The following is a 26269-nucleotide window of genomic DNA, read 5'->3' as shown; positions in this document are numbered from 1 at the left end:
GTTCAAGTGGTTAAATATCTGGAAACACAAATTGACACAATGGATCCAAAATACACTGATGATTGTGCTGTCAAACGATGAAACTATATGGAATCTATGAACAGGTTGTGGGGGTCCCTGCTTCATCTCTCTCTCAACTAAGGGGTCCTTGGCCTGAAAACATTGAAGAACCCTGCAATAAAGGTTTACCTTACTTTACACAATTTCCACCATAAATGCAGCGTGTCTCTCCCCATCTCTCTCTCCCTCTTTCCTGTCATTCTTCACTTGAGGCAGAAAAGCAAGAAAAAGAAAAAAATCCAAAAAGAAAAGAAGGGCAGAGGAAATATTCGACCCCGACCGTGAGCTAGTCTGATTACAGACTGCTCATATGATATAGTGGTGTCGTCTGTCGTGTTTAACTACAGGATTATGATCTCCTCAGTCTATAGGAACAGACCCTCAGGCTATCTGGCTATAGCCTATTATCCCCAGCTCAGGTCTATTAGAGCAGTGGTTCTAAAACCTTTTCAGGCTGTGACCCCCCCAAAATAATCATATTTGAACTGGGGACCCCCCACCCTAATAAGCACTTGGAATGTAGGAGTTGAGGCATTACATTTTTGGTTCCACAGATAAATATTGTGAAAACAGCAGATCTACAAGCTAACAACGCCTTGTTGCAGATCTGCTATTTTCACAATTCTTGCCTCTTTCTTATATTATTTGACCAGTTTTTATAGCATAGTCTGATGATTTTTATGCAGTAATGATCTTTTTTTAGGTATTAAAAATTTCTAAAAAGTTATTACATTGTCACTTCACTATCATCTGGGGAGTAAAGAAAACTTTCCAACTAATTTGTCACTGTAAAAGTAGCATTCTCCAGAGACTAGAAAAGTATGCAACTACATGGCTCTAATAAGTACAAGATGTACACTGCAGTGTGGAAGAAATACTAAGTGTTTCATAAAATTTTCAATGCCACAATAAATGCAGTGTATTCAAAATAATGTAGGCTACTTGAGTAAGAAAAAAGTATTGAGATAAAAAAGTACTTACTGTAGGCTATAAAAGTAAGAGAGAGAGAGAGAGAGAGAGAGAGAGAGAGAGAGAGAGAGAGAGAGAAGGGGGGGCTACTTAACTAAAAACATTACTTATAGGCCTAGTAGGCTCCAATTGCTTTTTCAACCACTGTAGACATAATGTCTTGTGGCTGTGGCGTGATCATTACGACATTTTCAAACAAAATCAATACATTCATTTCCAATTTGAAGCCAGTCGATTAGAGAAGATTGGTTATTTTACTGTGGTGCTTGCATGCACTAAAGCCACATCAAGCTCCCTCCCTCCCTCCCTCCCTTCTCTCCCAAGTCTGAAGTCTCTAGCCTACCAGAGAATCACTCAAACGCGCCGAGATGGAGAAGCCGCCACACATACTCCGGCAGCAATATCCACAAACTGCAGGTCAGGATAACATAATTCAACGATGAAATGTGTTGTTTAATCACATGCGTTTCATGAGGACCTCACGTCACTTTAATAGGCTACTCGAATTGATCTTCACCTAAGAACAGCCTACTGGACACCTCGATTTAGGATGCGCGTGGACTGAACTGGAGCGACTGAAGTTCAACGTGAGTAGTCTAATCTTGACTGATGAGCAAAAAGTTAATTTAGAAAAACAGTGATGGAGAATGCATTTTGCTACATTGTGATTGCACGGATCTTGTTTTGGCGCACTGCATTTGCGTTTGTTTTTCCTTTTTTGTATAAAACCTATAATGAACCAACCTAGTTTAACCTATTTTATATCATCAACAATTTTACAATTGCCACTTATTTTCTCAAAAAGGAGCAGACGGCGTCCTCACGGGCCAATCATTTATTCTATGGTTATAAAGCTTCAAAGAACTAGATCATCAAACGAACTTAACGAAGATAGGCTAGACTTCAAGAGCATGCCAAAACATTTACTCTAATAGGCTATAACACATTAGGCTACTCGTTAAGTTATCATCATTATCGAAGGACATCAGCTCCTGATTAATCTGTATTAACTGCTTTCTCAGTCAGCCCCCATAACAAATGGTGTACAGTGCCAGTGGTCGGTGTTAACCGTGTGAACCGCACTAAAAATAGCCAGAACTTCAGGTCGCGGATTTCAAAATAAAACCCACGTTTAGCCTACTAATTAGGAGAAAAATAGGTTTGATCCAAAAATTAAAATCAGCATAGGCCTAATTTCAATCGGAATATATGGTTAAATAAATAAGTAAGAATTGTTGCTTCTTTTGAAAATGGCATATTAACAACACTTTATGGAAATTTGTAGAAGGCTGACAGACAGGTTGCATTAGCCTTATAGTGCTTGGATATAAACATTTTAACTACTATATGTTTGTTTAAAAAAAAGAGCATGCACAAGCTCCATCATTTTGTTGTTTTTTCAGAAAGGGAGAAGAAAAAGGAGGTGGGCACTGGGTGGGAGATCGGGAGGGCAGGGAGAAAAAAAATACCTTTACAGGTAAAAATCTAAAAATCAACATGGCAGGTAAGTAAAGTCCGCATGGAGGAACAGATCCTCGACGGGATGAAAAACTGTCAGTTTCAACTTAAAGAAAGTGTTCCTGTTCATAGGTCAGCTTGGGGCCAGGTGGTGATCAGGCCTTGTTCAGCAGCAGAATAAAAAGTGAGGGGGAACTACGACATAGGACTGACATAACTAATTGTCACCAAATATTGACATTTGAAGGATTTGTGGGTGTACAGTATGTGAATACGCTTTTGGTTCTGTGTTGTTTAGAGACCCCTCAATGTGTGATTCAAATTTGGAGATCGAATCCTGCGTTCATGATTTGATGAATTTGTGTGTGTGTGTGTGTGTGTGTGTGTGTGTGTGTGTGTGTGTGTGTGTGTGTGTGTGTGTGTGTGTGAGTGTGTGTGTGTGTGTGAGGGGGGTGCTAGGTTGATAGTTGAAAATGTAAAGTGTTCTTGTATAGCGCCACCATGAAGCAGATTTTGGAACATTCGGAGTGGAGTGTCATTCCCTTGCTTACTGGAGGTGTTGCATGCAAACGTAGATACCCATCAGTCCAGCGGTGTCCGAGATTACCTGAGCACAGACATGGACGTGCACACAGGAGCGAAAACTTAATTCACCTGGCTGGGCGAAGACAGTGAATTAAAATAAATGTATCTACCTCCTGTCAATGTGTGGCCAGCTGTGGTCACTTTGACGAGGCTTTGTGAACCAACCTTGTAGCAATAAGACATTTCTCCCTGGCTGGACAGCTGCAGAATATCTCAGTGTCGTTCCCTCGGGGGGGTAACAGACACTTTCTTGGCCCGCCACCAGAGATGGAACCACAATCAGGATCTGTTTTATGTAGCGAAGATAAAGTCCACTATAAACATTTACAAACGAGCCAGGAATGATGTTTATTATTCCGCTTTATTGTGATATTATTAGCCTCACAAAGCGGTCTACATTCCGTCAGTTGGTGTTATGTTATTTCTGATTATACAGGACTAATACAATAATAATTCTGCTTGCCAGTTCTCTCCCCCTCTTTCCCCCCCAACTCAGCATCAGGTGGTTCGGACTGAATTCAGGGCTGATACGTTTCAACGTCAGGGACGTGCAGAGAATGTTAGGGGCTGAAATTTCTAAAAGGGCCTTTTGGTGAAAATATCGAAAATAGCAGACCTCCAAGCTCGCGCGACGCGCTGTGAGCTTGGAGGTCGGCTATTTTCGGTGCTTGATTCCACACTGAACTAAGAAAATTCAAGTCAGTTTCTACACAGAGAGGGTAATTCTTTCAACGTAAGTAAATAGTTAATAAGTTTGGACAAGGCAATTCTCTTGAATGCTGCCTTCAGGTATGGCATGGAAAGAGGGCGTTTGCATTTATTTCACCATAGTAAAAACTGCTTTCATGGTCTGGAGAGGGCACTTTTTACAGACCAATAAAAGGGCAGGGGCTCAAGCCCCCTTTGATGTCTATGTGTGCCAGGTGGACCTGGTACTGCTCCCGTGTTTCCGCTTGACATTTCCTTCCTGTGCGTCTCCTTACCCCTCCTCCCTCCCCAACCCACTGACTGGCTTGTTTAGGGGGGCCCTTGTACTGATGGGAGATCTTTACTCTTGACAGGTATAGAGATGACCTTTGGATCAACCCATCCCCTGTGGACTTGCACTGGCCAGCCTCTGCAGCAACTCTTGACATTAGAGCAATCCAAATAACCGGCGCTGCGGCATTGGATGGAGCGTGGGATGTTTATGTTTATTGTGTATATAGGAGGCGAAAGCCAAGGGAGAGAGCTAAGACAGAGGAGCAAAGACTCTGATTGACCATATTCTTACGTCATAACCCCCCCGAGGGCGACCAGCTGCTGTGTGAATATGGCCACGTTCAGGGGCGTCACAAGGGGGGGGGAGTGGGACTGAGTTACTAGGGCCCAAGGTGGAGGGGCCTTAATTATTTTATACTTTAGCTATTGAAAAATAGCAGATATACAAGCTCACAGCGCGGCACTCGGTGCCGCGCTGCAAGCTTGTAGCTATTTTTGAAAAGTCGTGAAAATATGTGCAAATCTTTGAATATATGTATTTTTTTAAGTGAACATTTGTAACTCAAATTTTGCTTCTGGGGGGTCCCTGGAATTAAATATTTTGAGATGGGGGTCCGTGGCCAAATGTGCGTCATTTTGGGGGTCCTTCACATGAAAAAGTTTGAGCACCACTGACAAAGAAATCACGATCTTTCAAAATAGCAGATCTACACAGCGCACCGAGTGCCGCGCTGTGAGCTTGTAAATCTGCTATTTTTCAATAGTTAAAGCACAAAATAATGCGTAATAATGCGTTCCCAGTCTAAATGGGTCCCCCCCCCCCCCAGGAAGAACATTCATGGGGAATCATTGTACCCAGGGCCCAGAATTTGGTGCGACACCCCTGACCACGGTGTGCCACTTTTAATGTGTAGGTGTTTGCTTGGGAGATGTAAGTTGTGGGAACCCATCCCTACTCCCGAACCTTGTCCACACCCAGACCCGACCTCAAGCGAGCCTGCACCCAGCCCTGGAGATTTTCCTGGCAGACAGGAAGTGGGTTTTAGGTTGCCCCCGAGTTTGCTGAACAAATGTCTGGAGCTGCTTAGACGCCAAAGCTGTGCTTCTCTTGGCATTACGTTAGGCGGCTTAGGTAATGTTAAAAGTATGAGAGGGAGAGAGGGAGAGAGAGGGAGAGAGAGAGAGAGAGAGAGAGAGAGAGAGATGAAGAGGGAGAGAGTGAGTTGGAGTCGGGGTGGGGGGAGAGTGTGAGAGAGAGAGAGAGAGAGAGAGAGAGAGAGAGAGAGAGAGAGAGAGAGAGAGAGAGAGAGTTATGCTGTATCAGATTGTTTAGACTTGACTCTGGGGGTCCACCGCTACAGGAAGAAAGGGATTCTGTAACAGAGACCAGTTGGGACGTGGGAGGAGAGGACAGAACGATGCTAATTTGTTTTGGTAACAGCTCTTTGTTTCTATTGCAACAGATACGGGGAGGCAAGTACGGTCAACCTGCCTGGGATGATGACAAATCGCGGAATCTTCACTCCAAATTGACACAGTTTATACAATGAAGACCAGACCGCCGATGTACAATGTGAGTCATAGTGCATTCATAAATCATAATAACACTCCAAAATGTCATCATGTGTCATCTAGTACCATTACTCATAGGCCTAATACTTTAGTAACTGCTGCCTAATAAAACTTAACGACGGTTCAGTTTTATGGTGAATTTAATTTGTAAACACATAACTAATGTTAGCCAAAAATAATAATAAAAAGTCACAGAAAGCATCACAATGGCATCTTATCTAACATCTTTCAGGCGTCAAATTTATTTTTCAATTGTTTTTCATTTGTTACATTTAACCATCTTCAACCTGGTGTCCACATTTTGGGCATGTCATTATGGGTGAAAACTTTAAAAATGTTCAAATGCGGCTCATTGTAAGTTTGTAGATTGGCTATTTTCATACAACAAAGTATATAGGGCTTAAGTGGTTAATTTATGATAATTTAACCATGTGTGTTTAACCATGTGATAGATTATAAATCAGTAAGCTCGCTTCCCTGTTCTCATGTTTTCAGCTCTTTCCATCAATAATGTCTTTAAACTGGCAAGTCCCTTTCATAACATACCTGGCAATGATCACTTTTGATTTGCTTCGTGGGCATGTTTATGTGAACCTGTGCCCTCAGGAAAAGCTGGGGTGTGCTACATCCTGGTGAAGTGCATTAAGCTGTGCTCAACGTAAAGGGAAAATAGGATTACTATTGGTATGCCTGACATCACCTGTATTTATAGTTATAATCACAAAGCTGTGACTTACCCTAAAAACTCTCACCACAAATGCACCCTAAAATAACGACATTTAGCCTTTATAATCCCATTAACAGTTGTTGGTGACTTCATTGCAGGTTTTGATTCCTTTTAAACGCATATCACTCATGTGAACCACTCCTGGTATTCATGAGTAAACAGAAATAGCAAGCCAGTAGCTACATGCATAGTGACTTTGTGTGCAAACAAGCTTCACAGTTCATCACATAGTATATCAAATAAGCTGCGCTGACACATTGTGTCTCCAAGCGTTTAACATAATCCACAGCCAAACACACTGCTTTCAGTTCAAGAAACTACATGTTTCAGACACACCAATAAGAGGGTAGAACCAAGCTGTTGTTACCAACCAAAGCTCTGTTGTAGCCCTCTGTGTATTGGAGCCATCGATTAGCTTAATCGATAGGCAGCAAGTGATCAGGCAGAAAGACTCCCCTGCTCAGATTGAATTGACTGTTCCTAAAAAATGATTTATTTTCTCTTCTAGCAATAGGAACGAGTCAGTCATTCAGTATTATTGCCATTTTAGGTCATACCAAAAGGCTTACTCACTATCTACTGGTATGTACTATAGCTAAATCTGAGCGATATTTTCTGTTGCATTAATTTGCCAACTGAGAGCCAGCGTATAGAGTCAAACGGAGTAAACACATATTCTTTTTAATCCTTTGTTTGAGTTGGTCTTACCCTTGCTGTTCAAAGGTATTTGGTCAGAATTTGATGCACACTGCTCAACCATACCATTTAAGGTGATTGTTTAAAAAACCCTGTATACAGTATACAGTAGTGCACTGTCAAGAGCCAGAGATGTTATTATTATTAACAGTATCAATAATAACAGTCCTCACAACAAGTCTATCCTCCAAGCTAATTTCCACACTGTAAAATCATAAGTGTTAATTGAACTGGATGTTACTGTGCAACCACTCCGCCCCCTCCCAGTCACGACAAGAGAAGACATGTTTCTTCTATCTATAGGACTGTAATGAATGGTACAGCATATTGTACACATAATATCTTTAAATACCTTGTTCACCACACCATTATTTTATCATTGTGCCCCTGTGGCCGCTGCCCACCCATGTTGCACCCGGACCCCGCCCCCACCACCACCTTTCGTCTTGGCTCAACGTTCAACTGTTAAACAGAAGCGGAACGTTTCACCTTCAGTCTGCTTGTTATGGTGGTTTTAAAGCACTGACATGACCCTTGACAGAAACAGCATGCAAAGTTGCAAAACATACACACAGAGACACACGTAGGCATGCACACGCTTAATGCGCACAGCAAGACTGCATGCACGCACGCAGGCAAGCACACACGCACACACACAGTTCAGTTGAGGAGCACATCTGCTCCCCATATGCTCCCCAAGGTGGACTGTGGTGACCTGATGAAGGCAGACTTCACCGTTGGAAATCACTCTGTCAGAAGAGACTGAACGCGTCGAGCATAATATTCTGATTTGTTCCAACTGTCAGGATCGCTCCAGTAGGGCGACTGCTGCGCGGACTCGGGAATCAGGTTCCGATGTAGTCATACATCATTCCCTTCTGACAGACTCAGGAAAGCTCAACCGATCCCAGGGCTCGTCCTCTGTCTCGGCGAAGGGGACAAAACGAAATGCAAGCGGATGGAATGGAAATCAGGTCCAGCAGCGTTGATGAGATGGATGAAACCTGCTTCCTGGGAACTTTGTGTTCTCGGGGAGCATTAGCATTTCCTGCCAAGAATTCATTAAAAAAATGCCTTCTGTGAAAAGGACTGTAACGAGGGAGAAGCCCTCAGGCCGAATACCTTCCCATGTAATAGTAAATGGTTGTTGAGTGTTGTCCTTCAGATTACTTATGATCTTCTCACTCCCCTGTTGAGAAACGTTCTGCTGGTTAGTGTCTCTTCACATGACGTCGCTTGTCTCATCTCATGCACTTGGGATTCTGGGATTCTGCCAAGAGCTGTTCACAGCATGTACTGTACAGTACAGGGTCATGATATGTGTATGAAGACATCAATATGAAGATGTGATTAAAACTTGTTTTAGGGCTGAGTGGTATACAGTGTGTGAATGTGTGTGCGTGCATGTGTGTGTACCGTACATGTGCTTGAAGACATGAGAGGATAATGTAATGACCATTACATCATATCGTCACTGTCGGGCATAAACCTCATATCTCCAATTTTTAAATTTGTATGCTTTTTCGTGAAGTAAAGCCCTGCTTCATCAGACAAGGCTGTCTCACAAAAGTAGTGAAAACAGCAGAGCACATATCGTCACTGCCGGGCATAAACCTCATACCTGTATCTCCAAGTTTCAAATTTGTACGTTTTTTCGTGAAGTAAAGCCCTGCTTCATCAGACAAGGCTGTCTCACAAAAGTAGTGAAAACAGCAGATCTACAAGCACACAATGCCTCGCGGTGCGAGGCGTTGGTGCGAGGTGTTGTGTGCTTGTAGATCGGCTGTTTTCACTAGTTTAGTTCATTTTTTAAATGATAAAAACGAACAGTTTTGGACATACAAGGATTCCACCCGACAACGACGATATCCTCTGCTACTATTGCAGTCAGAAACGTTATGCTATTTTCGCTGAATGTCCACCCCAGAAATGCTAGTTTGTCCTTTTTTTAAAGTATGACATAAGGCATAAAGTGAGTAAAACCAGGAGAAGACAACACTTTTGCCAAATCACACAATGCAAAATCCCAGATGATATCTAATCACCTATCACACTATCGATATCAATATCCTATTCCCAAGCCCCAGGCGATATGTTGTAATGTCCATTACAACATATCCGCTACTATCGCAGTCTGTTCCAGACAGAAAGACAGACAGACAATCAAAATGCAGTCCTGTTTCTCTTCTCCCCATTATTCATTAGTGTTTCCTCTCTTCTACGTGTCCTCTGAAGACGTTCTCCACATTTTGTGGAACCAATTTCACGCTCAGGTTTCACAGCTGATGGGTCTCGGCATTAGACAGAGGTCTGAATCCCCAGTGAGAGCATGTTTTGCATATGGAAGGAGAATGGAAGAGCTCTACGGGGATGCACACTTGAGGCGTGTATCACTCACCATTGTAGCAGATATAGAGATTATCATTGTGGCAGTGTGTTGTGTACTGTGTGCATGTCAGAGAGAGGCAAAGACAAAGCGAATATGACAGCGAAAGGCAGTGTGTGTGTGTGTGTGTGTGTGTGTGTGTGTGTGTGTGTGTGTGTGTGTGTGTGTGTGTGTGTGTGTGTGTGTGTGTGTGTGTGTGTGTGTGACTGTGCGTGCGTGTACATGCTTCAGTGCGTAGCTACGTGTGTGTCAGAGAGAGACCGAGATAGAGAGAGAATGTTTGTGTCAATGGGGGTGTGTGTTTACATAGCATGTAATTGCGTAACATGCACCCAATTTAACAGCACAAACACAACTTTAATGAATAATTCAAGTGGCTGCGAGGAAGCCCTTTTGAGATGCACAGTTTCACATTAATTGCGACATCCTTTACATAGCCTAGTGTACAACGTGCAAAAATGGCCTTTGAAACCACTGAAAATGCGTGTAATATGACAAAATAAATCTGTGAATAAAGGCATGCATACAGTATGTACGAGCTACGTGAATATCGTTGCTGTTGGCTTGTTAGAAACCTTGTATATTTCATCGTTCGTCAATGAACGGCCTATAGTTTGTTGTACAAGATTGTCACACAAAACTAGCAAAAATAGCCGATCTAAGTTTGAAAATGTTAGAAGGTTAGGTTTTGTAAGTGAAAGTAGTTAAAGTTGTCTGTGTGCTTTATAAATACATATTATAGAAATGAAAAGTATTAAGAAGCGTGTGTATCGAACCAATAATGGATCCATTGGAACATGTGGTTCTTCATTCCCTGAAAAGCAACGGTTTTGAACATACAAGGTTTCTACCCGACAGCGACGACATGTTGCAAGTGCATTGCCTCTGTGATGAATGCGTACGCACGTAACCAAGGAAATACGGCAGATTGTTTGCAAGGTCCCCCAGTGAGATTCCTCTGGGCCTACACAGAGAAAATGGGGATTTCCATTCCACGTGCTTCACCAGTTTACATAACCTCTCCGTGCACTAACATCCTCCTACACACTGATTCATGCTCCCAATACGTTTAAAAGAGCAACAAAATCTTTCAACCACTTAAGCCCTATGTCGCCGCTGTCGGGTGGAAACCTTGTATGTAACCTTGTGTGACATATAGTTGGTGGAGGGGTCTTAATTATTTTATACTTTAGCAATTGAAAAATAGCAGATGTACTATACTAGGTACGTTCCTGTTTTTTTGCCCCAAAATAGGGATGCCACTGTACTGTTTTTCTATGATTAACTAGAAAAGTACCCTCCTCAGAACCCAGGCTGGATTGTCTACCCATGCCCAATTTGGAGGGCAGTCATAGCCAATTGGAATGGATTTGTGTTAGTTTGGGATAAAATCTGAGTAGACGAGTAGTAGCAATGGAAATGGAAAATGGCATTGGCACTGGTTCATGATTTGTGGCATTTATTGCAAAACGGGCCACTCCCGCAAATGTTTTATTGATAAGATACAGTGTAGTAGAGAGACTGGAAACATTGAGAGAGAGCTGGGGAGTGACATGCAGCAAAAGGTCCACCCAGCCAGGAATCAAACCAGGGACTCGCTGTTTTCCATGAGAGCCCAAGTGGCACGCACCCCAACCAGTCGGCCATTGGGCACCCCTGAAGTCAGCGATCGTTTAAACAATTCTTTCCTAACTCATTTGAAAAACAACCCTGGGTGAAACTGAAAAGATGTATGAGCAGCATATCAGATCACTGTAATACAACAACAGCTCAGCAATACCAGCAACAATAATTATACTGTATATTGAGCCACGTTTTTAGTTGGAACGTGATTCTGCTGCGTCAATCTGACGTGCCTTTTGCTTCCTCATACTGTACCACCAATCAGTCATAGACCAAGAAGGTCCTCTAAAGTGACTTTCTCTCACCCTATTTTCTCATCTTTTCTATCTTTCTGCTCCTTTCTTATTACTTTACCCTTGGCTCACACAGTCTGTCCTCTCCCATCGCTCACTGTTGTCTCCCACAATTGGGGATTTTGGTCTTGATAATGGGTCTTTCTAATGGGTAGAGATAGCAGTTCCAGAAGCCAGAGACTGGTAGCCTACTGTAGGAATATATGTCAGTATCTGTATATACTAGGGCATTCACCAAATATTCTAATATTCGAAATATCAAGTCACTATTCGACGTTGTTCACCGAAGTCGAATATTCGCTTATGTTTTTTACATTGTTTTCTCTTTAAAAAATATATAGTTTATAAAACTTGGCTAGATAGGAAGTCATAATAATGAGTTGTCAATGCCCCTGGTGGATGAATTTGTTAAAGGGTTCTCAAACCTTTTTAGGCCGTGACCCCCAAAATAAACATATTTGAACTGGGGACCCCCACCCTGACAAGCACTTGGAATTGTAGGTATTACATTTAATGTGACTCGGTTCCGCAGATAAATATTGTGAAAATAGCAGATCTACATGCTCACAATTGAGCATGTAGATCGGCTATTTTCACAATGTTCGCCTCTTGCTTACCTAATATTTGACAGTTTGGCCAGTCCTGTAGAATATTCGACTATTCGAATACATTGAGGTCGAATAATTTGAATACTAAAAATCACTATTCGTGAATGCCCTAGTATATACATACTAGACCCCCGTCTAATACTCGGGTCATGCTTGTCGTGAACGATGCAATTCGGGATTACATGGTGATCATATGTATGTCCAGTATAAGTCTCTGAGCACATGTCCCCTGCAGGGACAAAGACAGACAGATACAAAAATCGCCATATGAGGGAATAATAATAGGGACTCTCAGACAAACAGACAGGTACTCTGACAACATGTACAACAGGCATTGTGGGGCATGCATTGTTCCCGACTTGCTTGCATGGTCCCCGGGTAGATCTGGTATAAACTGACTTTTGGGTGGGCATCACAAAAGTAACATGCTTACTGTATATACTGGAGGCACACATATGGGGATCTAGATTTTCGTATGGCAGCGAAGAGGTCTTTATTTTTCATTTCAAAAGAGAGAAGTCATTATTATTATACAGTCTTATTGATACATTTTAAGGGACCCTGACTCTACACACTGCTACGGAACTTCATTTGTCTTGAATAGTAAACAGGTTACCACATTTCTCTACACTGGTTATACATTGTAAAAAGTATACGTAATAATTCAATGAACTAAATTATCTTGTGGCTTCAATTTAACAGGCCCCATTGGTACATATCACAGCAATTGAGTTTCATTTCAGGGTCCAGTGGGATTGTTAATTCTTTGAACAAGCTTTGAAAAAAAAAGATGCGAAAGAGAAATATGATACCAGTTGAGGAAGTGTGTGGAAAGTGCCGTAAAGATATTTTACAGTTCAGTGTCTGGAATTCGTCAGTGCACAGCTCTAGAAATAATCATCTCTGGTTTAGTATCCACGTGGTGGGGAGGGGGGAAAATACATCCACTTGCCATACTGCTCGTCCACCTGTATCAATACATACTTGGCACAGAGTGGATACCCTTCATCTGGAAAATGTATATTTTCAGGTAAAAGAAAATACAACCCTCTGTGGGGCTTTAGCTCACCAAGAGTGACTGTGTGTTTTTAGTTTTGAATTACAGACTAACTATTATGCTGTCCTTGAAAGACTCTCAGCAGAGCTCGTCTTTATGTGTGCTATATAACCTTCACGGCAAAGCAAGGGATTTCCATGAAGCACTTTGTGGCTCATACATGTATGAAGTGACCCTTGCACACTTTCTGGTTATTCACTCTCCATTGCCTCACAAGTGGAACAAAGTGGCCTTAAATACCCTCGTCTAAGAATAACAAACCAACGTGAGACTCACCTCAAAGCAATCTCACAGATAGCACAAAATAAAAGGCCACCCCTTGTGCTTTAACAACTGTTTGTAATGCCACTTGATATATGTATTTGGTTTCACAGGAAGGCCCGCTGAAAACCCGGGACCACAAGATGACAGCGGTGGAGATAAACTACAGCGTGCATATTATGACATCTGGACGCTACAAGGGCTTTAGTATTTTCCCACGTGTGACACACGTCTTCTGTAGATGAGCCTTGATCTGCTTCCTGAGACCGACTCCACGCCGAGTTTCCCTTTCCATCTTCTACATGTCTACCCTGACCCCATGTCAGTATGCCAGTATCAGACTATAAGTATGGCGGCTGTCTCCAAACGGACAGCAAGTATGGCCTCCGTTGCTCGTCGGGGGCCGAGTACTACAGGACGAATCCCGCCCTGGCCTGTGTTGACTACGTCCGCACGAACCTTTCCGCAGCCCCCGAGGTTAAGCGGCTCCCTGTGTGGTCACTGGATAATCTGAAGAACGTAACCAAGGTCAAAGTGGTCAGCTTTCTGTTAGGTTTGACCCTGACCTTCCTAATCATGGCTTCCTATATCTTGACCTGGGAGAGGAAGGGACTGCTGCTCCCACCTTCACCCATGGTCGTCCCGACAAGCACTGCAGGGTCTGAACTCCCCTCTGAAAAGAATTATCTAGACGTGAGACTGCTGGCAAAGATCATTGATTCCAAACTTGAATATATGCCCAGGAGGGTGCCTGATGAGAGGGAGGTAATTGCATCCGACTCCCAAGTAAGTCTGTGGTAAATGGTATGATTCCTGTTTGCCTCCTTGATAAATACTCAGTCATCATGCATGAAATATATTCATTTGTAAGAAATCATTATTTTAAAGCAGGGGTCTTCAACGTTTTCAGGCCAGGGACCCCTTAGCTGAGAGAAAGATAAAGCAGGGACCCCCACTACATATCGTATAAAATTGTGTTGCAGATTGTATACATGGATTATTTTGGCCTATTTTGTTTAGACTTGACAGCACTATCATCTGTGTAGGTTGGATTAATGTGTATTTTCATATATTTAACCACTTACCTACTAGTCTGCTCTTCTTTTCCCTCTACACCAAACCTCTGTGCCCAAAAAAGGCAGATCTACAAGCTCACTGCACCTCGCAGTGAGAGGCGTTGTGAGCTTGTAGATGTGCTATTTGTTGGCTAAGAATAAGGATGCTAGGGTTCAAGTGATCAAATATGATCACACAAAGATTTGGAGGACCCCCTGTAGTAACTCTGAGGACCGCCTAGGGGTCGCGGAGCCCCTGTTTTAAAGTGTTATATAGTGTCATACACATACTCAAAAGTTCCATGACAAGTACCTGTTGCCTATCTTTCCACTTCACAGTTGTTCTCGGCGATACCGCGCCGGTTTCTGCCCAACATCAAGAGCCCTTGCTGGCTGGAGGAATTCTCTGGGGATGTGAATGTGGATCCATACAGGCGGAACCGCTTCACTCTGCGCTCCAAGAGCTTCAAGGCGGTCTGTGACCATCTCAGAACTAACTTCCAGGGACACTTGTACCACAGAGATGGCAAACAGTATCGTCTGCGTTGCCTGCCGTACTTCTATATTATCGGCCAGCCCAAATGCCGCACAACCGATGTGTTTCACAGACTGCAGCTGCATCCAGAGGTCAAGTTTACTACGATGAAAGAACCTCACTGGTGGACCCGGAAACGGTTTGGTTAGCCATTTTTCCCCTCATATCTCTCTAACATCTTTGTTGACTCAGTTTATGGAGAAAATTGTATCTGAGGAACAACATTCTGTCATAATGCTTTTGGTTTACCATAGAAAAGTCAAAAGGTATCCAGCAAAAATATCAGATAAAAGATCTGAACCAAGTTGATCCCTCATGAGCATTTGCTGTAGGCAGGAGTACACAGGACAGCTATACAAACACATCTCCATATAGTTTTATAAAACAACATTTATGGACAGAAATATCTTGGTAGTAATACAGAAATATTATATAATGAGCACTCCTGTATCGTGATAATCAAGTCTGCCAAAATACTGAACTCTGTGGATATATTCTTAAGCCTGCAAGTGGTTAAGAATGTTGGTAGGCTGCGTGGGTGGTGGAGAGAACCAAGACCTCTTGTACTTAGTGCCATGATTCAACAAATTTATTGTTTTTCAGAGCCAGTGCTTTTGTCAGTTCCTTTTCCCACCGACACATATGGCACCAAAGTAGCAGGCGGTAAACACGTAGATATGCGCAACAGCACAAAGTACCTGATAAAATTATTGTTCATGTGTTTCTTTGTTATTGCCAGGCCAAATATTTTTATTCAGGTTTTTTTTTTTTAAACGTTAAGAGCGGGGTCGTGCAGAGAATGTTAGAGAGGCAGGGGCTGAAATTTCTAAAAGGGCCTTTTGGTGGAAATATCGACAATGGCAGAACTCCAAGGTTGCGCTGCGATGGGTAAAAGGGCAGGGGCTCAAGCCCCCTTTGATGTCTATCTATGTGTGCACGACTACACGTGCCTGGTTAAGAGGGAGGCTCATCAATGTACAATTTGGAACTTTGAGTTTTTCTTCAGTTTTTTTTATGAGGTCAAATTGTGAATGATTGAAGCAGAAGGTAATTTAGGGGGTGATTTTTTGCTTTCCTTGTCTTTGTGATTTAGGGTATATCCGTTTTAAAGATGGCTTCCAGGAGCGTTTTCCTGTGGAAGATTACCTGGACTTATTTGACTTGGCGGCCTATCACATAGAGGAAGGCATGGTAGGAAACTCATCTGGAGACCATAGCAAGCTTCAGCTCATCACAGGTAAACACAAGTGAAGGACAACCGTACTGACACAGCTGTCTCTGTTGTTTTTATTGTCTCCACCAGCCGAAGGCTGAGGGAGAGTATGTTTTCCCCTCCGTCCGTCCGTGTGTCCGTCCGTCCGTGCGTCCGTGCGTGCGTGCGTGTGTCCTCGCAGTTTGTGTGCAGCTAATCTCAGTCGCCGTTGGCCCGATCGCTGCCAAACTGAGCACACACACTCCCTGGATGCCAATCTAGAACCTCTGCCCCACATTTTTCAAATCAGCCTCATGGTGGCGCTATAACAGGCCGATTTGTGTGGCCTGGTGGAGACCTGTGCTCGGAAGAGCACTGCTTCTAGTTTGGTATGCGCTGACAGTGGAGGGCCTTTGTGCAGCCAGAGAGAGAGAGAGAGGAGCCTGACCCGTATTTTTAGTTTTACCGTATTGTCAGTCCACGCACAGTTCCTCATTGGATTTCCAGCTAATTGGCCACCAAGCTATGCTGCACAGTTTAGATGACTAAAGGGGGATTTCATTTGGTTTAAAAGTTTGTGTTATTCTCATTATTTGGTCTTGGAAGACAGTCCAATTAGTGTGTGTGTGTGTGTGTGTGTGTGTGTGTGTGTGTGTGTGTGTGTGTGTGTGTGTGTGTGTGTGTGTGTGTGTGTGTGTGTGTCATACCATCAAAAACCTGTCACTCCTACTTTATCTGCACACTTTGGGCTCAGACAACAGCTGTCACAACCTCTGCATTAAAATAGGCTTTCAGAGCTTTAAGTTTATAACTAGAAAACCATAATAACCCATAATATCCAGAAGAAGAACTTCCATACCATCACAGTCACTTTTTCTTCATTGTTATTGTCAGCAGCACCTCAGTTGGTCAGATATTTTAAACAAACTGATATTCCTCCCCTCTTTTTGAAGACACTCTAGATTGTACAATTATTTGAGTGTCCTATAACTGTTATAGTATAACACATATTAATTGTTATTATTAAGTATTACCGTATTCATCTTAAGAATAGCATTGAAATGAATCGTGAAATGATTTAGCTCAGATGAAAATGAGCAATAATGTTGTGGTTTTGTTTAAAGTGTTCAGATTGTCATTATATAGTGTGTATAGATGCTACACAAATTATGTAGTTAAACTGGAATAAAAAGTTTCATATAGAGTTATAAGCATGTATTATTCTCAATGTCAAAGGCAATTCTGTGTCTGACACAGTGTCTGAAACAGTATGTCTTTAAAACCAGTGGTTCTCAAAGTGGATTTCATGGACTCTCTAGGTTCCTTTATGGGGGTCTAAATCGACCCTTACAAGTTTGTAACTTTGACAGAGTACACTGTCAAAGTTAAGGGGAGACCTCCAATTTCAAAGTTTGAAAACCACGGTGGATATATCATCGCCGATCTGCATCTAAGCTTTTTTAACATTACTGCTGATTGCTACGCATGTGGCTCTATCCCGTTGTAACTGTATATTTCCAAACCGACTGGTTGCTGCTGCCCAAGGTAACTCCACATTTGACACTTGATTGGCAGGTGAAGCTAGCGCATCCACTATGTGGGACAATCAAGCCTGGAGTTATCTCCACCAAGACGAGCAGGGAACAGAGCCATCTCTGTTGGCCCAGGACTTCATCCACGCAGTCCAGCCCAATGCCAAAATCATCGTCATGCTCAGAGATCCAGTGGAGAGGTAGAGAATTCTGTCTGTATTGCTATAGATCAGGGGTTCTCAAACCTTTTTAGGCTGCGACCCCCAAAATAATCATATTTGAACTGGGGACCCCCCAACCCTGACGAGCACTGAGAGTTGAGGCATTACATTTTGTATAACACGGTTCTGTTGTTTGCGAGGCGTTGTGAGCATGTAGATCGGCTATTTTCAAAATGTCTGCCTCTAATATTTGACAATTTGGCCAATGTTTAATTTTACATTTTAGAGGTATTAAAAGGTCCTTGAATTGTTACTTTAGAAACGTGCATATACAATCTATACAGTTAAACTTTATGTTGGTTTGTTTACTGTTGAGTGAGGAAACAATGTTGCACATTAAGTTAATCATCTGGGGAACCCTCAACATAATTTGGGGACCCCCCTGGGGGTCCCGACCCCCAGGTTGAGAACCACTGCTATAGAGCACCAAAGTCTGGCATAATTTATGCATTCTAGCTGGGTCACATATTTTTTCCTCCCCATACTGAATTCCTATAGACGTGTTTAATATCGCATCATATAAGAACTGAGTTCCAAAAACATAAACAAATGAGCACGTCGGTTTGACTCATATGGATATGAAGCATCCACTGACGGCAAGAAAACACTAATGTTACCACCGCCAATTTAATACGATTTAGCCAGAAACAGACTGACTATCGTAAACCATCCAGAGCCACCTCCCTGACAATAGCGCCGGGACAATTTGTTTATTTTTGGAGCACAATTCTTATGAGACGATTTTAAGATGACCCAATGTGATTCTCCATCGAGAAATTACTACCGTGACCCAGGGGATGAACGAGTGACGCCAGTACTTCGGGACTCCATTAGGCTAAATGGAAAATTGGATTGTCTCAATCTCAAGTATTGTTCTATTGCATTACAAGTTCTGCTTTAAACTGAATCTGTAAAGACAAGCTCAGTTAAGTCAGTTAAAGGACCATACTGGTGTCAACACGTTATTGTCTATTCATAGCTTCAGGCATACTATATCGCATATCGTACTGATCATTTCCCCGTTATCAGGGCAGGAAGCCCTGCCCTGATGAAGACCTCAGGTCGAAACATGTTGGCATTTTAATGAATAAAGCCAGTTTTCCTCTTTGAAATTTCTGAGTGCCCGGATCATCTGTTTTGTATCCCACTGGATCCAGGGTCACCACAGACACAAAAGTGTGACACTTTTACATTATTATAAATTATATTATATACCTTTACTAGACCTTACCCGTTCGAAGATATGTGCTCCAAAATATGTGCAGAGTGTGGGTTGTGGGGAAAGTTACTGTAACTGGTGCGTGCGTGAGAATATGTGGGAGCATATGTGGGAGCATCATAATGTAAGGCATAATGTATAGAGAGAGAGAGAGAGCACATTCCTAACTGTGAGAGAGAGGGGTGTGTGTGTGGGGCTACAGATCCCATGGCCTGGAGGAACGGACCGTAACCCTGACAACAGACTAAGAAAACGCTAATAAACAGCTTTAATTTGGGAGAAATGAAATTCGGGCTCCGTCAGCGTTGGTATAATGCTAATGGCCAATACCATGTGAACTTTGGGATCAGTTGCTGAAGCGAGTGAATAGATAAACGTAGATAAGCATGAGCGTTAGAGCGTTAGAGCGTGAGTGAGTTTGGAAAATTATATGTTTGATATCAATTATTTCTCTAAGTAAGCACCTGGTCATTCTGCACTTTCCAAATCAGTCAGCGGTTCAAAATGATGACATTTAAAATGTTGGATTTGACTTGTAGTCAATGGACTACAAGTCAAAAATCCCATTCAGAACGGGTACACATTAAGTGTATCATTATTTTATGCTTTAACTATTGAAAAATAGCAGATATACAAGCTCACAGCGCTGCACCGAGTGCCGCGCTGCGAGCTTGTAGAATTTTGACCCGATTCTATAAGTGTCTTTTGAATCCTTCTAAGATTTTTTGAAAAACCTATGTTTCTATGTCAGCAATCTGGCTATAGCCATCGTCAAAGAAAAGGTCCTTTTCACTTAACTGGAGCTCAGTTAGTCTGTTCCAAAATGATATGTATTTGGCCACGGACCTGCATCTCAAAATATTTAGTTCCAGGGACCACCCAGAAGCAAAATTTGAGTTACAATCGTTCGCTTTGAAAATACATATATGCAAAGATTTGCACACATTTTCACGACTTTTTCAAAAATAGCAGATCTACAAGCTCACGCTTGTATATCTGCTATTTTTCATTGGTTAAAGCATTCAATAATTCTAGGCCTTAATGGGCATGGCAGACTATCAGTTTGGTCCTTGAACCTCTTCACCGTACCGTATGTAAACTGGTTAGGGGTGAAAAAGTTGAGGTGGTTGCGTGAGCAGGGAAAAGACAAACTTGCCAGGGGGTCTGGGGTATGTCCCGTTTCTCGGTAGAAGAATGCACTGTATGTCGTTATGGCACCATAAACCTTTTTGCAATGTGCCAGCAATGCATGGCTGTGCTTGTTTTCATAGTTTATGTCTTTGTGGCAGAGAATGCACAAGCCTTTTTTATGGATTTGCTTGAAAACATCCCACACACATCACACACGACTCTTTCACTTTGAGTAGGCATGCATGCATCACAATTTTTCTTTAAGTAGGCATACGTCAGTCTTTCGCTTTGAATGGCCATACATGTATCACTCCTTCGCTTTGAGTAGCCATACTTTACTCTTTCACTTTGCGTAGTCATACTTTATTCTTTCACTTTAAGTAGACATGCATGCATCACTCTTTCACTGAGAGAATGATGAACTTGAGTTGGCAGTGGCACACATAGCTCTTTTACTCTAAGTGGGCATGCATCAGTCTTTCGCAGATGCATGCTTGCCTGTACAACCACAAACATTTTCTAAATAGACATCAAATCATTCTTTTAACCCACCCTTATCTTATTTAAAGTGGTTATGTGTCTCTTCTAATGTGTTAACTTACAAACAACCCTATAGTGATCCTGTAACCTCCGACCCGTCAATATAACACTTTATAACTCTGTGCTCACAGGCTGTATTCTGACTACCTGTACTTTAAGATGACCAACAAGTCAGTGGAGGACTTCCACCTGAAAGTAACAGAGTCTGTACGCTCATTTCAGTCCTGTGTGTCTGAGAGCTCTCTACACTTCTGTGTCTACAACACCACGCTCTCCAACTCCATGCCGGTCAGTTCAAATGAAGGCTTTTGTTCTCACTTATTTTCGTATCTTTTTCAAATACACTGAAAGGTCATTCCATCAATTTTTATTTATTTATTTTATTTTTTAACACAAACAGGCTAAACACCATCAACAGTTGAATATGGCAGTAGACATTACTCAGTAAACTAGAGAAAGAGAATCTCAGAATCCTAAACATTATTATGCGTTTATATACCAAACACACGGAAATGTACATAATGCATAATGATGAGAATGCATGTAGCATATGTTTACATCACATGTATAGGGATGCAAACAATGCTATCATGAAAACCACCCTTTAAGTTTAAGGTATCAAAAAGGTCTGAGTGTTAAGTGCTAACGAAAGCTACAGTATAGCATGAGACAATAATATAGCCATATTATGGCTACAGTTTCAGCAACATTGACCTTGGCTGTAGATCTTTGTAGAAGACAACTATCATATAACATTGCAGCTCATACTCTGTTCAGAACAATACCAGTTTTATATATTTCTTTCTCTCTAAAGATTTGCTTCTTTGTATTATAAGATAATACAGTATACTAAATAAACAGAGGTGGTAAGCAAGATGTTTAGTAAGGATGTTTGCTAGTGCTTTGCCAATGTGCTCATTGCTCAATGTGCTCCACACAGTGCCAAAACATATTTTGGCATAAAGTTACATGTCTATATCTGTGCACATTGACAATTTATCTTTAAATACGTTTTCTATACATTTTCTGGGTGAACTACTCCTTTAAGTGCCCCTTTTATGCTTACATAATGTCTCGCATTTATATCTCTGTTGCCACATAAAAAACAAGGGAACTGGTGTGCGCAACTCAAATGTTTGATGGGTGACGACTGCCGAGCCGAAAGGCACAAAAATAGCAAATGAAGTCGTCAGCACTCGCAAATGTCTAACACTTTTAATAATGCACACCAGAGCAGCAGAAGGAAACAGCCCTCAGACTTTCATCAGCATTTCTGAGACATGGGTGTGAAGTCTGACTTTAGGACATGGCAAGAACATCTATCTCATGCACCTCACGCCCCAAAAGTGTGAACTTGCTTGGTTCGGTTGCAAGGCGTATTAATCTGTCAAAGTTCTTATCTATTAATCATTATCATCCATATTTTTTTTTTTATAATTAAAGATATAATTAAAAGTATATATGCACACTGTGTCGCGATGCGACACATTGTGAGCTTGTACGATCTGCTATTTCAAAAGATGTTTATGCATTTGAAAACTTAACATTCTGCATAATGAGTACTTTTACTTTTGGTACTTTAAGTACATTTAGAATTTTGATACTAATACTATTGCACTTTCACTCAAGTAAATTCAGAATTCTGGACTTTCACTTGTAACAGAGTATTTCTACATTGCAGTATTGGTACTTTTACTTAGCATCAGTGAGCGCTTCCCGTGTCAGTTCATGCACTCATCTCAGTCTCTCTCAAATCTGGGCGAAGTAATCCAGCCCTGTCTCTGTGTGTGCGCCTCCTGCAGCTTATGAAAGGCCCTGTGGCGTGTCTCATCCCAAGGGAACGGCTGTCCCTTAGCGTGTGTGTCAGCTGGTGTAAGGGGCTGCCAATCGCTGCAGAGTCCCACATGAGCAGTGACATGAACCAGGCCCGGGAAGCTGCTACAATGTTCTGGGTGACTGGCCAGTCTCTTACTGCAGTGACTTTGGCTGCCCCCCCCCCCCACACACACACACACTGCGTGACAGAGGACCAGTGTCTTACAGTTTAAGGCCTCTCTGGTAAATAGCCTCAAACTGTTGATTTTGTTGATTAAAACTATATGATGAAAAATGTTCGTCGACTACCTTATCTAGATTAAATAAAACTATGCTATGACGACTAAAACTAAGACTACTGTAAATATATTGACAATTTCATCAACAAATAAAAACTAAAATAAAGTGTCGGAGGGACTAGCGGAGAAGAGATCGATCCAGTGGAACTAAGAGACAAGTAATTTTTATGCTTGGTTGTGGGCAGGTGTCACTCTCTGTAAATGGCCGATCGCAGCGCGACAAGTTGTGAGCTTGCATTTCAACGCCATCACGGCCCACCAAAACACATTTTAGTTGACTAAATCAACTAAATCAACTGTAGACTAAACTTATGGTAGGCCTATTGAGTAGACTAAAACTAGACTAAAAGTAAAACCTTTCAGATGACTAAAATATGACAAAAACTAAATGGAATTTTATTCAAAAGACTGACTAAAACTAAATCAAAACGTTCTGTCATAATCAACATACTACTTCCTTTGTACATTTTTGAGAAGTGGGCTGGGGTGTTTGAATCAGCGGCTCTGACATTGAAAACATTCTGTATGTAGAATGTATCTTTACCATAGTCTTTCACTTTCACCAGGTCCGTACCCTTGTATTATAGCACCCTCTATAGGTACCACTATATCAGTGCAGGTTGCAAATGCTGTAGCCTACTCTGTATTTGTTTATTTGTTAGTAGTTTATTTCAGTGGTTCTCAACCTGTGGGTCCGGACCCCCAGGGGGTCCCCACATGATTTTGGGGGGAGTCTTCAGATGACAGTGAAGTGACAATGTAAGGACTTTTAAGACCTTTTCAATAACTAACAAAAAAGAAAAGAAAAAGAACATTACTTCATCAGAAGTAATCAATAAACTAATTGGCCAAAAATTGGCCAAATTGTCAAATATTATAAGAAAAGAGGCACAAATTGTGAAAATAGACAATCTACAAGCTCACACCGCCTTGCAACGCTTGTAGATCTGCTATTTTCACAATATTTATCTGTGGAACGAAGTCAAACTAAATGTAATTCCTCAACTCCTACAGTATATTCCAAGTGCTTATAAGGGTGGGGGTCCCCAGTTCAAATATGATTATTATTTGGGGGGTCACAGCCTGGAGTGGAACCACTGTTTTTTCTTTTTATATTGAAGCCATGTTTTTTGAATTGTCTCCACAGGTAAGACTGAGCCTGGGTATGTACATTGTCTTCCTATTGGACTGGCTGACAGTCTTCCACAGGGAGCAGATTCTAGTTCTTCGTCTTGAGGACTATGCAGCCAACCATAGACTGACAATGAAGACGGTCTTTGACTTCCTGGGAGTTGGTATGTTGTTCACACAAAATGACTGGGCTATAAAAATCAGCGAGGGCAAAACATTCAAAATTGCGTTTTATTTGAACCACACCACATCACACTCAAGTGCTTTCTATGAGTTGAAAACCAAGTGGATACGGCTTGAAATATGATATCTTCATTGCAATATAAAGCAGTGGTTCTCAACGTTTTCAGGCCGCGACCCCCAAAATAACCATATTTTAACTGGGGACCCCCCCACACACACACACCCCACCCCACAACGCCTCGCGTTGTGAGTCGTTGTGAGCATGTAGATCGGCTATTTTCACAATGTCTGCCTCTAATTTGGCCAATGTTGGTTACCGTAAATTCTCTTATAGGAACCCGGGCTATTATTTGTCTCAAGAGTAGCGGGCACGAGGCTCTTGTTGGAAGCAGGACAGTATAAGAGACAAGGCTTTTATTCCTATTTCTCAAAAATATCAGAATGATTCAGATCAGATTTTTTTATTAGATACCGTATTTTTGGAAAAAAATATAAATATTATATATTATATATTAGGTTATTTATAAAGAAAAGCGTTTTTATTGGAAAATCATCATAGAAAGGCTCATACAGAGATAACATTCTGCTGTATTGTATTGCATTAACCAATTCATACTGAAAATCAGCTCCTCATAATGTGTATCAGAATAGAATACAGTCCACACAGCATACTGCTGGGGAATAAAAAACACTACATTTCCCATCAAGCTCAGCGGCTCGTTTCGTCATTCAGATGCGACTCTCCCTGGTAAACAGGAACCACAGGATACTAGCATGGATACTAGTATAGCCGCATTAGCTTCATTTAGCTTCATTTACTGTTTGGATTAAACTTCCACGCTAAAGATCTCATGTGCGGCCGTCATCCACGCCGATGTTCGCGAGGACTACGCACACGCACGCGCCCCGGTAAGTTGCCAAAGTCATCCGTCTTTGCCAAACAGAACGTGAAATGAGCGGCGTCCAAATATCGCTGCGCAGTTTGTAGACAGTGTACGGTAAATCACCGTAACAGCTGGCTTGGGATGTGAGTGACAGTCAGACAGAGTGGAGAAAGGTACTCCTGAATGATACGTAACGTAAAAAAAAGAGGAAAAAGGAGGCTCTTATTGGAGCGTCGGCTCTTAATTACTTAATTCAATTGCGCACCCGGAAATTAAAGCAGGTCCGGTTCTTTATTAAATATAGGATATTATTAGAGCATTTACGGTAATTTGTCATTTTAGAGGTATTAAAAAGTCCTTAAATTGTCACTTTAGAAATGTGCAGATATCCTCTATACACTCAAACTTTATGTTGGTTTGTTTACTGTTGAGTGAGAAAAGAATGTTGCACATTAAGTTAATCATCTGGGGACCCCCCAAATTAATTTGGGCCCCCCTGGGGGTCCTGACCCACAGGCTGAGCCTGTACATAAAGTATGTATGCATTTCATGTCAGCGTCTTCCTTTCTCCTCTTCTCGTCTCTCCGCCATCAGGGCAAGCAGAGGCAGCTTTGACCAAAAGGCCCATTTCCAACACGCGGCGAGCGGCAGACAGGAGCCTGGGTCCCATGCTCCCCGCCACCAGAGAGCTGCTCAGGGACTTCCACCAGCCCTTCAACCTCAAACTGGCCAGCGTGCTGGACAACAGCGCCTTCCTCTGGACGGACACCTGAGCGGAACGTGTACGAGAATCTACTACAGTGCAGGAGAAACGTCTTACGGACAGATGGGGGCAGCTGCAAGAACTGCTGCAAAAAGTCTGACAAACCAGGTCTGGACAAAGAATAAGCTACAGATGGAGAACTCGTAGATGAGTAACGGGGTTCAGAATGTGTGGCGTCCTGCAAAGTTTATTCAACTCTGAGAGGAGTGCAAATGGAACCAAATGGACCCACACAGGTCCATTTGGTTCCATTTGCACTGGCGCAGAGTTTAAATAACACTGAGGACTTTGCTCGGTAGGGAGTCTGATCGGACTTTAGTTTTGCGATATTTATTTGCCTTTAAAAGAACAAGAGCGACTCAAATGAATGTTAGTCTGAATTACTGTGGCTGTTGGTGAGCATGTTTACCATAAGATGAAGAAAACACACTCCGAACATCTGACAAGCTATTGGATGGACAGTAAGGAGAAGAGAATGACCCACTGCCAACTC

The 26269-nt window shown here is 42.1% G+C and overlaps 1 protein-coding gene across 1 annotated transcript; it reads left to right on the top strand.

The window, feature by feature from the left end:
• The first annotated feature begins 1414 nt into the window (after nucleotides 1–1414).
• On the top strand, nucleotides 1415–25890 carry LOC308297031 (carbohydrate sulfotransferase 15-like). Its single transcript, XM_080740411.1, has 10 exons — nucleotides 1415–1446; nucleotides 1526–1616; nucleotides 5517–5626; nucleotides 13390–14062; nucleotides 14671–15010; nucleotides 15960–16103; nucleotides 17634–17790; nucleotides 20833–20989; nucleotides 23963–24110; nucleotides 25608–25890. Exons 4-10 carry the CDS (start codon nucleotides 13604–13606, stop codon nucleotides 25784–25786), a joined length of 1584 nt encoding a protein of 527 aa, XP_080596537.1. The 5' UTR covers nucleotides 1415–1446; nucleotides 1526–1616; nucleotides 5517–5626; nucleotides 13390–13603; the 3' UTR covers nucleotides 25787–25890.
• Nucleotides 25891–26269: the final 379 nt, after the last annotated feature.

Source organism: Nannobrachium achirus (genome assembly GCF_963921795.1).
Source record: "Nannobrachium achirus genome assembly, chromosome: 13".
Lineage (NCBI taxonomy): Eukaryota > Metazoa > Chordata > Actinopteri > Myctophiformes > Myctophidae > Nannobrachium > Nannobrachium achirus.
The sequence above is the reverse complement of the archived record's forward strand: the minus strand, read 5'-3'. Positions and strand labels throughout refer to the sequence as shown.